Source organism: Oncorhynchus keta, chromosome 30, assembly GCF_023373465.1.
Source record: "Oncorhynchus keta strain PuntledgeMale-10-30-2019 chromosome 30, Oket_V2, whole genome shotgun sequence".
Lineage (NCBI taxonomy): Eukaryota > Metazoa > Chordata > Actinopteri > Salmoniformes > Salmonidae > Oncorhynchus > Oncorhynchus keta.
Window position 1 is genome coordinate 10,488,773 of NC_068450.1, and position 14,311 is coordinate 10,503,083.

A 14,311-nucleotide genomic window follows, 5' to 3' on the forward strand; every position below is an offset into this window, starting at 1 on the left:
TATATACAGTCAGATTAGATACCACATTTATGTGTTGGGCTATATACAGTCAGATTAGATACCACATTTATGTGTTGGGCTATATACAGTCAGATTAGATACCACATTTATTTATGTGTTGGGCTATATACAGTCAGATTAGATACAACATTTATGTGTTGGGCTATATACAGTCAGATTAGATACCACATTTATGTGTTGGGCTATATACAGTCAGATTAGATACCACATTTATGTGTTGGGCTATATACAGTCAGATTAGATACCACATTTATGTGTTGGGCTATAGACAGTCAGATTAGATACAACATTTATGTACTGTTGGGCTATATACAGTCAGATTAGATACCACATTCTGTACTGTTGGGCTATAGACAGATTAGATACCATATTGATGTGTTGGGCTATATACAGTCAGATTAGATACAACATTATGTACTGTTGGGCTATATACAGTCAGATTAGATACCACATTTATGTGACTCAAATTACTGTTTACAACCAAATACCACCAACCGTTACAATCCCGAGAAATGTTTTTTTGAGATCAAAGTCAGAAAACTTCCACACTATAGACTATTTACACAATTGGCAATATCAACAATTAAAAAGTTATATTGAAAATAACCTGTTTTACAACAAACACGTGTAATATTTGTGAATATTTATTATCTACTTATTCATAAAATGTATTATTAAAATGTATTATGTATTATTTTGTCACATATACCCTCCGTCCCAAACGTAGTGCACTACTTTGGTCCAGGGTCCATAGGTATAGGGGGCTATTTGAGATGTACTACATATTACTGAATGGTGAGGTCACAAATAGGATCTGTATTACTCTATGTGACATGTTTATGGTTATTATGGGTTGTTATTATTGTATTAAATGGAGCTATTATCTGCATGAAATGTAGGCATATTCATTCTTATAGGAATAGTTTTTTACGTGAATCCACTCTCTTTATATGGTCAGTGTTGCGTGACCTTGTTGTTACATAGTTGTCTAGGCATATTCATACTTATAGGAATCGGTTTCACCCAAAGCCAGTCTCTCTCCCCCTCGGATGGAGAGGGGTCCAGATGAGTGAGTTCGATATTGCTGCAGCATTTAGTACAGAATATCTTTGTGTTGCGTGGCCTTGTTGCCATAGTTTCAGATAAACATCCTGTAATACTGTTGAACCCTGTGGAACAAAAGGTGAGTGACTCTTTCATTTACTCTACTGAATGTCAAGCCCACTTAGATGCCGATCAGTCACATTTTATGGAGATATTCTAAGAATTGACTGTATAGAATAGTAGAATGTAGAATGTTCAAGAATCAACTCTTTCGTTGAAACGTTGCAGTCTCTCCCTGAAAGAGACCTCTGATAGGGAGCAATGTATCTTTAACTCTAGAATAGAACACTTTTAAAACATTCTAGAACATGACCTCCTCACAGCTTCCATAGTCGCTCTCCACCATGTCAGACCCGTTGTAGCAGCGAGAGTTCCGTCCTGCATGCCTAGCCTGTTGTGTTGCAGGGGGAGGAGGAGGAGAGTTACACTCAGCGTAGGACGGCATGGCAACGCTGAGGCGCATGCTGAGGCGCCGGTAGCCTGACGACACATTGTCCATGCTTTGTGCATGTTGCGTGGGATAGTAACTGATGGCAGTGTACTCGTTGGGGCACTGAGAGCTGGGTAAGGGAAGACCGTCAGGCCCCAGGAAGTCATCCAGGTTCTGGTTACTATAACAGGGGGGTAAGGGAGCGCGGCGGTCAGAACGCTCCAGGGGAAACGGGAATCCGCCGAAGCGAGAGTTTCTACGTGAGTCTATTGATGCGGTCACAGAGCCGTAGGTGTCCTCCACAATGTCGAACTGGGGAAACTCCTGGACCTGGGGGTACTCTTGGACCTGAGGGTACTCTTGGACCGCAGGGTTGGGTCGACCGTAGTAGTCAGGATCAGCAGGGTAGACTGAACGGCAGGGAGAAGAGAGAGAACACTCATTATCATTCACTATAGTCCTTCGGTATTATCGCCTTTCAGAGGATCTTCATACCAATTTTCAAAGTGTCCTCGGTTATAAAACTCCTTAAACTCATTATAGGTAAGGTATTATAACTTCTGAATGATGAAAAGCCTATTAAAATTCAACACCTAGACACTTATCCTCTGCAGGAAATGCCTGCCTGACCAGACTATTGCTCACAGCCACAAGCTCTGTATGTATCAAAACTGATAGTTGATTACATTCATGTATGGATGAGTAACGTCCATTGTTTTGGTCTAAAGGGCAAAGTGAGAAGGAGTATAATATGAATAATGCTTTGTTATATCCTCCACATCTCCAGATCATTCACCTTCAGACACTTGTCCTTTTGGGTGTCTCATTGGTCATCTCAATGAAATGCTGTTACTTATTGTTGGATAAAGTGTAGACTGGCCCGGCAGGTTGAGTAAGCTACTACCACAGTTATTACAACAGTTATTACCACAGTTATTACCACAGTTATCAATAAAGACTCAATTAAAAACTAAGACAGTTAGCTTAAAGTATCCACTTCAGATTATTAAAGTTTATTCAATGAACTCACCTTCATAGTCCTGATCCCAGTGGTGTTTCCTGATGGACTCATTGTCAGAGATGGATGAAGGTGTAGGAGGAAGGTTGGGGGCCACACTACACACCACGGGCCCCTGTGGCTTCTGCTTCCCGGCCTTTAGGCTTACCTGGGACCCCAGCCCCAGGTCCATCTGGCTGTGAAGCCTCAGAGATCTGAAGGGACTGTGTATGTTATCCAGGTCGTTACCAGAGCCCATCAGCATGTTCATCTCTATTGGGCTGACTTTTGGAGTGTCGGCCATCATGGATTTAGCCAGACTAGGTTGGAAGTAACCGTTGGAGTCCTGAACACAGACAGGTTTCTTCTTCTGTTGGACATAACGTTTGCGGACACAGACGAAGACACCGACCAGGAAGAAAACCCCCATCAAGCTGGCACATATCTCCACTATCTCGATGTAGCCCAGTCCGGCGTACACCTGTATTGAGGATGAGACAGGACACCTTTTGGTTAGCTTCAAGCAGGGCCGTCTAAGGCTGATATTTGGTTGGGACCCCCCCGCCCCAACTCTCAACAAGAAGTTTAAGACTCTGACTGAGTTCCCAAAAACGAAAAAAAAAAAACTATGGGTTATGGGCCCCGTAGCAGAGCCAGTCCAATCTTAACTAAAATTCTCCAGGGGTGAAGTTTCCTGTTGGCACAGGTCTAGGATCAGCCTCCCCTCCCCCAATCATAACCGTTACCAGTAGTGGAAAAAAAAGGCTCAACTGACCCAATATCAGCATCTAGGGCAATTTCACCCTATTCCTACTAAAACCAGATATGTTACACAGAGCATTATGTGTACCTTAGTTTAGAATGTTACAATACCTGGGGCAGAGGGTCGCAGTGGATGGAGCCCCCGGAGAAGGTACAGTTGTACCCTTCTAGACACGGGTTGGGGGAGCATCCGTCGATTAGGCTCTGACACCTAAAGAAGGGGGAGCAGAATAATACATTGTTTCCATTAACTTGCAGAGAACGGAAATTAAGGGTTTTGCTTTCAGTACAATCCACTCAAGGAAGGAAGGAGGACATACAACAGAATTAGACTTAATCAGTTTGGGGACGTGTAAATGTACAAAATGCCGAATGCTGTTCTCCAGCACCTGAGCCAATCAAACTAGGAGCACGGCACGTGTAACATTTTCCGTGACTAACCAAAAAGAATCAGAACAACTGTACTATATGTCAGGTGAGGAGGTCTTAACAACTGTACTATATGGCAGGTGAGGAGGTCTTAACAACTGTACTATATGGCAGGTGAGGAGGTCTTAACAACTGTACTATATGTCAGGTGAGGAGGTCTTAACAACTGTACTATATGTCAGGTGAGGAGGTCTTAACAACTGTACTATATGTCAGGTGAGGAGGTCTTAACAACTGTACTATATGGGAGGTGAGGAGGTCTTAACAACTGTACTATATGGCAGGTGAGGAGGTCTTAACAACTGTACTATATGTCAGGTGAGGAGGTCTTAACAACTGTACTATATGGGAGGTGAGGAGGTCTTAACAACTGTACTATATGGCAGGTGAGGAGTTCTTAACAACTGTACTATATGTCAGGTGAGGAGGTCTTAACAACTGTACTATATGGGAGGTGAGGAGGTCTTAACAACTGTACTATATGGGAGGTGAGGAGGTCTTAACAACTGTACTATATGGGAGGTGAGGAGGTCTTAACAACTGTACTATATGGGAGGTGAGGAGGTCTTAACAACTGTACTATATGGGAGGTGAGGAGGTCTTAACAACTGTACTATATGGGAGGTGAGGAGGTCTTAACAACTGTACTATATGGGAGGTGAGGAGGTCTTAACAACTGTACTATATGGGAGGTGAGGAGGTCTTAACAACTGTACTATATGGGAGGTGAGGAGGTCTTAACAACTGTACTATATGGGAGGTGAGGAGGTCTTAACAACTGTACTATATGTCAGGTGAGGAGGTCTTAACAACTGTACTATATGGGAGGTGAGGAGGTCTTAACAACTGTACTATATGGCAGGTGAGGAGGTCTTAACAACTGTACTATATGTCAGGTGAGGAGGTCTTAACAACTGTACTATATGTCAGGTGAGGAGGTCTTAACAACTGTACTATATGTCAGGTGAGGAGGTCTTAACAACTGTACTATATGTCAGGTGAGGAGGTCTTAACAACTGTACTATATGTCAGGTGAGGAGGTCTTAACAACTGTACTATATGTCAGGTGAGGAGGTCTTAACAACTGTACTATATGGGAGGTGAGGAGGTATTAACAACTGTACTATATGGGAGGTGAGGAGGTCTTAACAACTGTACTATATGTCAGGTGAGGAGGTCTTAACAACTGTACTATATGGGAGGTGAGGAGGTCTTAACAACTGTACTATATGTCAGGTGAGGAGGTCTTAACAACTGTACTATATGTCAGGTGAGGAGGTCTTAACAACTGTACTATATGGCAGGTGAGGAGGTCTTAACAACTGTACTATATGTCAGGTGAGGAGGTCTTAAAGAATCAGAACAACTGTACCATCTGGATCATTGGTACTCTAACTTCCGCGATGCATACAAAGCCCTCCCTTGCCCTCCTTTCGGCACATCTGACCATAACTCCATTTTGTATAGCCTATAGACAGAAACTAAAATAGGAAACGCCCGTGATCAGGTCTGGTCCGACCAATCTGATTCAACGCTTCAAGATTGCTTTGATCACGTGGACTGGGATATGTTCCCGGATAGCCTCAGACAACAACATTGATAGATACGCTGATTAGGTGAGTGAGTTTATTAGCAAGTGTATCGGTGATGTTGTTCCCACGGTGACTAATATAAACCTTCCCCAACCAGAAACTGTGGATTGATGACAGCATTCGCGCAAAACTGAAAGGGCGAACCACTGCTTTTAATCACGGTAAGGCGACCGGAAAGATGACTGAATACAAGGCAATCAAACAAGCTGAGCGTCAGTATAGAGACAAAGTAGAGTCGCAATTAAACGGCTCAGACACGAGACGTATGTGGCAGTCATTCACTGATTATTAAAATGAAACCAGCCCTGTCGCGGACACGGACGTCTTGCTCCCAGACACACTAAACAACTTCTTCGCTCGCTTTGAAGACAGTACAGTGCCACTGACACGGCTCCCTACCAACACCTGCGGGCTCTCCTTCACCGCACCCAACGTGAGTAAAACATTTAAATGTGTTAACCCCCGAAGGCTGCCGGCCCCTCAGAGGATGCGCAGACCAGCTGGCTGGTGTGTTTACGGACATATTCAATCAATCCCTATCCCAGTCTGCTGTTCCCACTTGCTTCAAGAGGGCCACCATTGTTCCTGTTCCCAAGAAAGCTAAGATAACTGAGATAAACGATTATCGCCCCATAGCACACACTTCCGTCATCATGAAGTGCTTTGAGAGACTAGTCAAGGACCATATCACCTCCACCCTATCTGACACCCAAGACCCACTCCAATTTGCTTACCACCCAAATAGGTCCACAGACGATGCACTCTCAACCACACTGCACACTGCCCTAACCCATCTGGACAAGAGGAATACCTATGTGAGAATGCTGTTCATCGACTACAGCTCGGCATTTAACACCATAGTACCCTCCAAGCTCGTCATCAAGCTCGAGACCCTGGGTCTCGACCCCGCCCTGTGCAACTGGGTCCTGGACTTTCTGATGGGCCACCCCTAGGTGGTGAGGTAGGGAACAACATCTCCACCCCACTGATCCTCAACACTGGGGCCCCACAAGGGTGCGTTCTCAGCCCTCTCCTGTACTCCCTGTTCACCCATGACTGTGTGGCCATGCACGCCTCCAACTCAATCATCAAGTTTGGTAGGCTTGATTGCGAAAAATGACGAGACTGTTTTGCTATCACAGACTGGAACATGTTCCGGGATTCTTCCGATGGCATTGAGGAGTACACCACATCAGTCACTGGCATTATCAGTAAGTGCATCGAGGACGTCGTCCCCACAGTGACTGTATGTACATACTCCAACCAGAAGCCATGGATTACAGGCAACATTCGCACTGAGCTAAAGGGTAGAGCTGTCGCTTTGAAGGAAATCCTGCTATGACCTGCGACGAACCATCAAACAGGCAAAGCGTCAATACAGGACTAAGATTGAATCATACTACATCGGCTCCGACGCTCGTCTTATGTGGCAAGGCTTGCAAACTATTACAGACTACAAAGGGAAGCACAGCCGTGAGCTGCCCAGTGACACGAGTCTACCAGACGAGCTAAATCACTTCTATGCTCGCGTCGAGGCAAGCAACACTGAAGCATGCATGAGAGCTTCAGCTGTTCCAGACGACTGTGTGATCACGCTCTCCACAGCCGATGTGAGTAAGACCTTTAAATAGGTCAACATTCACAAGGCTGCGGGGCCAGATGGATTACCAGGACGTGTGCTCCGGGCATGTGCTGACCACCTGGCAGGTGTCTTCACTGACATTTTCAACATGTCCCTGATTGAGTCTGTAATACCAACATGTTTCAAGCAGGCCACAATAGTCCCTGTGCCCAATAACACGAAGGCAACCTGCCTAAATGACTACAGACCCGTGCACTCTCGTCCATAGCCATGAAGTGCTTTGAAAGGCTGGTAATGGCTCACATCAACACCATTATCCCAAAAACCCTAGACCCACTCCAATTCGCATACCGCCCAAACAGATCCAGAGATGATGCAATCTCTATTGCACTCCACACTGCCCTTTCCCACCTGGACAAAAGGAACAACTATGTGAGAATGTTATTCATTGACTACAGCTCAGCGTTCAACACCATAGTACCCTCAAAGCTCATGAATAAGCTAAGGACCCTGGGAATAAACACCTCCCTCTGCAACTGCATCCTGGACTTCCTGACGGGCCACCCCCGTGTGGTGAGGGTAGGTAGCAACACATCTGCCACACTGATCCTCAACACTGGAGCCCCCCCAGGGGTGTGTGCTTAGTCTCCTCCTGTACTCCCTGTTCATCCACGACTGCATGGCCAGGCACGACTTCAACGCAATCATTAAGTTTGCAGACGACACAACAGTAGGCCTGATTACCAACAATGACCAGACAGCCTATAGGGAGGAGGTCAGAGACCTGGCCGGGTGGTGCCAGAATTACAACCTATCCCTCAACGTAACCAAGACTAAGGAGATGATTGTTGACTACAGGAAAAGGAGGGCCGAGCATGCCCCCATTTCCCCCTCAGGAAACTATAAAGATTTGGCATGGGTCCTCAGATCCTCAAAAGGTTCTACAGCTGCAACATCGAGAGCATCCTGACTGGTTGCACTGCCTGATACGGCATTTGTTCGGCCTCCGACTGCAAGGCACGTGCGTACGGCCCAGTACATCACTGGGGCTAAGCTGCCTGCCATCCAGGACCTCTACACCAGGCGGTGTCAGAGGAAGGCCCTAAAAATTGTCAAAGACCCCAGTCACCACAGTCATAGACTGTTCTCTCTACTACCGCATGGCAAGCGGTACCGGAGTGCCAAGTCTAGGACAAAAATGCTTCTCAAAAGTTTTTACCCCCAAGCCATAAGACTCCTGAACAGGTAATCAAATGGCTACCTGGACTATTTGCACTGTGTGTCCCCTCCCATCCCTCTTTTTCGCTGCAGCTACTCTCTGTTAATCATATGTGCATAGTCAGTTTAACTATACATTCATGTACATACTACCTCAATTGGTCCGACCAACCACTGTTCCCGCACATTGGCTAACCGAGCTATCTGAATTGTGTCCCGCCACCCGCCAACCCCTCTTTTACACTTCTGCTACTCTCTGTTCATCATATATGCATAGTCACTTTAACCATATCTACATGTACATACTACCTCAATCAGCCCAACTAACTGGTGTCTGTTTTTGCCTCTCTACTGTATATAGCCAAGCTACTGTATATAGCCAAGCTACTGTATATAGGCTCGCTACTGTATATAGCCTCTACTGTTATAGCCTCACTACTGTGTATAGCCTCTACTGTATATAGCATCTCTACTGTTATAGCCTCACTACTGTATATAGCCTCTCTACTGTATATAGCATCTCTACTGTATATAGCCTCGCTACTGTATATAGCCTCTCTACTGTATATAGCCTCTCTACTGTATATAGCATCTCTACTGTATATAGCCCCTCTACTGTATATAGCCCCTCTACTGTATATAGCCTCTCTACTGTATATAGCCTCTACTGTATATAGCCTGTCTTTTTGCTGTATATAGCCAAGCTACTGTATATTGCCTCTCTACTGTATATAGCCTCTACTGTATATAGCCTCTCTACTGTATATAGCCTCTCTACCATATATAGCCTCTACTGTATATAGCCTCTCTACTGTTATAGCCTTGCTACTGTATATAGCCTCACTACTGTATATAGCCTCGCTACTGTATATAGCCTCGCTACTGTATATAGCCTCTACTGTATATAGCCTCTACTGTATATAGCCTCTACTGTATATAACCTCTCTACTGTATATAGCATATCTACTGTATATAGCCTCTCTACTGTATATAGCCTCTCTACTGTATATAGCCTCTCTACTGTATATAGCATCTCTACTGTATATAGCCCCTCTACTGTATATAGCCCCTCTACTGTATATAGCCCCTCTACTGTATATAACCTCTCTACTGTATATAACCTCTACTGTATATAGCCTCTACTGTATATAGCCAAGCTACTGTATATAGCCAAGCTACTGTATATTGCCTCTCTACTGTATATAGCCTCTACTGTATATAGCCTCTCTACTGTATATAGCCTCTCTACCGTATATAGCCTCTCTACTGTATATAGCCTCTCTACTGTTTATAGCCTCTCTACTGTATATAGCCTCTACTGTATATAGCCTCTACTGTATATAGCCTCTACTGTATATAACCTCTCTACTGTATATAGCCTATCTACTGTATATAGCCTCTCTACTGTATATAGCCTCTCTACTGTATATAGCCTCTACTGTATATAGCCTCTACTGTATATAGCCTCTACTGTATATAGCCTCTCTACTGTATATAGTCTATCTACTGTATATAGCCTCTACTGTATATAGCCTCTATTATATATAACCTCTCTACTGTATATAGCATATCTACTGTATATAGCCTCTCTACTGTATATAGCCTCTCTACTGTATATAGCCTCTCTACTGTATATAGCATCTCTACTGTATATAGCCCCTCTACTGTATATAGCCCCTCTACTGTATATAGCCCCTCTACTGTATATAGCCCCTCTACTGTATATAACCTCTCTACTGTATATAACCTCTACTGTATATAGCCTCTACTGTATATAGCCAAGCTACTGTATATAGCCAAGCTACTGTATATTGCCTCTCTACTGTATATAGCCTCTACTGTATATAGCCTCTCTACTGTATATAGCCTCTCTACCGTATATAGCCTCTCTACTGTATATAGCCTCTCTACTGTTTATAGCCTCTCTACTGTATATAGCCTCTACTGTATATAGCCTCTACTGTATATAGCCTCTACTGTATATAACCTCTCTACTGTATATAGCCTATCTACTGTATATAGCCTCTCTACTGTATATAGCCTCTACTGTATATAGCCTCTACTGTATATAGCCTCTACTGTATATAGCCTCTCTACTGTATATAGTCTATCTACTGTATATAGCCTCTACTGTATATAGCCTCTATTATATATAGCCTCTCTACTGTATATAGCCTCTCTACTGTATATAGCCTCTACTGTATATAGCCTCTACTGTATATAGCCTCTCTACTGTATATAGCCTCTCTACTGTATATAGCCTCTCTACTGTATATAGCCTCTCTACTGTATATAACCTCTCTACTGTATATAGCCTCTCTACTGTATATAGCCTCTACTGTATATAGCCTCTCTACTGTTATAGCCTCACTACTGTATATAGCCTCTCTACTGTATATAGCCTCTCTACTGTATATAGCCTCTCTACTGTATATAGCCTCTCTACTGTTATAGCCTCTACTGTATATAGCCTCCCTACTGTATATAGCCTCTCTACTGTATATAGCCTCTACTGTATATCGCCTCTCTACTGTATATAGCCTCTCTACTGTATATAACCTCTCTACTGTATATAACCTCTCTACTGTATATCGCCTCCCTACTGTATATAGCCTCTCTACTGTACCTCTCTACTGTATATAGCCTCTCTACTGTATATAACCTCTCTACTGTATATAACCTCTCTACTGTATATAACCTCTCTACTGTATATAGCCTCTCTACTGTATATCGCCTCCCTACTGTATATAGCCTCTCTACTGTATATAACCTCTCTACTGTATATAACCTCTCTACTGTATATAGCCTCTCTACTGTATATAGCCTGTCTACTGTATATAACCTCTCTACTGTATATAGCCTCTCTACTGTATATAGCCTCTCTACTGTATATCGCCTCCCTACTGTATATAGCCTCTCTACTGTATATAGCCTCTCTACTGTATATATCCTCTCTACTGTATATCGCCTCTCTACTGTATATCGCCTCTCTACTGTATATAGCCTCTCTACTGTATATAGCCTCTCTACTGTATATAACCTCTCTACTGTATATAACCTCTCTACTGTATATAGCCTCTCTACTGTATATAACCTCTCTACTGTATATAGCCTCTCTACTGTATATAGCCTCTCTACTGTTATAGCCTCTACTGTATATAGCCTCCCTACTGTATATAGCCTCTCTACTGTATATAGCCTCTCTACTGTATATAGCCTCTCTACTGTATATAGCCTCACTACTGTATATAGCCTCACTACTGTATATAGCCTCACTACTGTATATAGCCTCTCTACTGTATATAGCCTCTCTACTGTATATAGCCTCTACTGTTATAGCCTCTCTACTGTATATAGCCTCTCTACTGTATATAGCCTCTCTACTGTTATAGCCTCTACTGTATATAGCCTCTCTACTGTATATAGCCTCTCTACTGTATATAGCCTCACTACTGTATATAGCCTGTCTTTTTGCTGTTGTTTTTATTTCTTTACTTACCTATTGTTCACCTAATATCTTTTTTTGCACTATTGGTTAGAGCCTGTAAGTAAGCATTTCACTGTAAAGTCTACCTGCTGTATTCAGCGCACATGATTTGATTGTGGACTTCAGGAAACAGCAGAGGGAACCCCCCCATCCACATCGATGGGACAGTAGTGGAGAAGGTGGAAAGTTTTAAGTTCCTCGGCGTACACATCACGGACAAACTGAAATGGTCCACCCACACAGACCGCCTGGTGAAGAAGGCACAGCAGCATCCCTTCAACCTCAGGAGGCTGAAGAAGTTTTCCTTGTCACTGAAAACAATCACAAACTTTTACAGTTGCACAATCAAGAGCATCCTGTCGGGCTGTATCACCGCCTGGTACAGCAACTGCTCCGCCCACAACCGTAATGCTCTTCAGAGGGTGGTAAGATCTGCACAACGCATCACCGGGGGAAAACTACCTGCCCTCCAAGACACCTACACCACTCGATGTCACAGGAAGGCCAAAAAAGATAATCAAGGACAACAACCACCCGAGCCACTGTCTGTTCACCCCGCTATCATCCAGAAGGCGAGGTCAGTAGAGGTGCATCAAAGCTGGGACTGAGAGACTGAAAAACAGCTTCTATCTCAAGGCCATCAGACTGTTAAACAGCCATCACTAACTTTGAGTGGCTGCTGCCAACATACTGACTCAAATCTCTAGCCACTTTAATTATTAATGCTACTTTATATAATGTTTACATAACCTACATTACTCATCTCATATGTATATACTGTACTCTATACCATCTACTGCATCTTGCCTATGCCGTTCGGCCATCGCTCATCCATATATTTATATATACATATTCTTATTCATCCCTTTACACTTGTGTGTATAAGGTCGTTGTTGTGAAATTGTTAGATTACTTGTTAGATATTACTGCACGGTCGGAACAAGAAGCACACGCATTTCGCTACACTCGCATTAACATCTGCTAACCATGTGTATGTGACAAATAACATGTCATTTGATTTGATATAGCAGGTGAGGAGGTCTTAAAAATGAGAGAAACGTGAACACTATCATTAATAAAAGGTGATATTAGGAGGGAGGAGGTGGGGACTAACAGCGTGTTATACAGAGGCTGCAGGGATGAGAAGGATAGCTATGTGAGAGATAGAATACCTGATTCCAGCCATATTCAGTTGGCAGTTACAGATGTAACCTTGACTCTTTGGCACGCACACCCCACCGTGGGCACAGGGCTGGGAGGCACAGGGGTTGTTGTCCAGCTCACAGCGGGGGCCATAGAAGGGAACTGGACAGCTGCAGCGGAACCCTGGAGGGTAAACAGGAAGCGAGATCAGCCTTCCCGAAGATGGTCAAAGTTCTAGAACACCTTTAAAGTTCTCTCACTCTCTTAGTAACATCAGAGGGATTCTAAAGGAAGGATAGGAAACAAACTATTTTAAAAAGTGGAATACAGGGTCGAGAGTTTTGTAAAGACAGTTTGGTTCCATCCCGTTGTCGTGAGGTCTGGTTATTCAGTTTGCACCTCACTACTCTAGTTTCAACTTCCCTGTAGAACAATTATAATAATACTTTATAGACAATAGGACACCTCCAATCTGTTCAAACATTGTAGTTTGTTCAACATTGTATTCTCATATTGGTGACTGAAATTTCCACCCTCGCAGAGGTAAAAATCTGTTGTTGTTGAAGGGATGATAGATAATGTACCTTAAGTATACTGTAGGTACATCTCAGAACAAATATCAATTAACTACATCTCAAAACCTGTAGGCTCTGTTGCTACGTGTTGTTCCCATTACACAGTATTTTAATGTTCTACGTGTTGTTCACATTACACAGTATTTTAATGTGTTACGTGTTGTTCCCATTACACAGCATTTTATTAATGTTACGTGTTGTTCCCATTACACAGTATTTTAATGTGTTACGTGTTGTTCCCATTACACAGCATTTTATTAATGTGTTACGTGTTGTTCCCATTACACAGCATTTTATTAATGTGTTACGTGTTGTTCCCATTACACAGTATTTTATTAATGTGCTACGTGTTGTTCCCATTACACAGCATTTTAATGTGTTACGTGTTGTTCCCATTACACAGCATTTTATTAATGTGTTACGTGTTGTTCCCATTACACAGCATTTTATTAATGTGTTACGTGTTGTTCCCATTACACAGCATTTTATTAATGTGTTACGTGTTGTTCCCATTACACAGCATTTTATTAATGTGTTACGTGTTGTTCCCATTACACAGTATTTTAATGTGTTACGTGTTGTTCCCATTACACAGCATTTTAATGTGTTACGTGTTGTTCCCATTACACAGCATTTTATTAATGTGTTACGTGTTGTTCCCATTACACAGCATTTTATTAATGTGTTACGTGTTGTTCCCATTACACAGCATTTTATTAATGTGTTACGTGTTGTTCCCATTACACAGCATTTTATTAATGTGTTACATGTTGTTCCCATTACACAGCATTTTATTAATGTGCTACGTGTTGTTCCCATTACACAGCATTTTATTAATGTGTTACGTGTTGTTCCCATTACACAGTATTTTAATGTGTTACATGTTGTTCCCATTACACAGCATTTTAATGTGTTACGTGTTGTTCCCATTACACAGTATTTTAATGTGTTACGTGTTGTTCCCATTACAC

At 42.9% G+C, this 14,311-nt stretch overlaps 1 protein-coding gene across 1 annotated transcript in view; it reads right to left on the reverse strand.

Moving 5' to 3' along the window:
* Positions 1-470: 470 nt before the first annotated feature.
* LOC118376255 (protocadherin Fat 2-like) overlaps positions 471-14,311 on the reverse strand; it is an 82,862-nt gene continuing 69,021 nt past the window's right edge. The window contains exons 25-28 of the mRNA XM_052487543.1: positions 12,795-12,948; positions 3,426-3,525; positions 2,586-3,033; positions 471-1,965 (exon numbers count right to left, since the gene is read on the reverse strand). Coding sequence (XP_052343503.1) covers positions 1,427-1,965; positions 2,586-3,033; positions 3,426-3,525; positions 12,795-12,948 — 1,241 coding nt within the window. The 3' untranslated portion in view covers positions 471-1,426. The remainder of the gene's footprint in view (positions 1,966-2,585; positions 3,034-3,425; positions 3,526-12,794; positions 12,949-14,311) is intronic.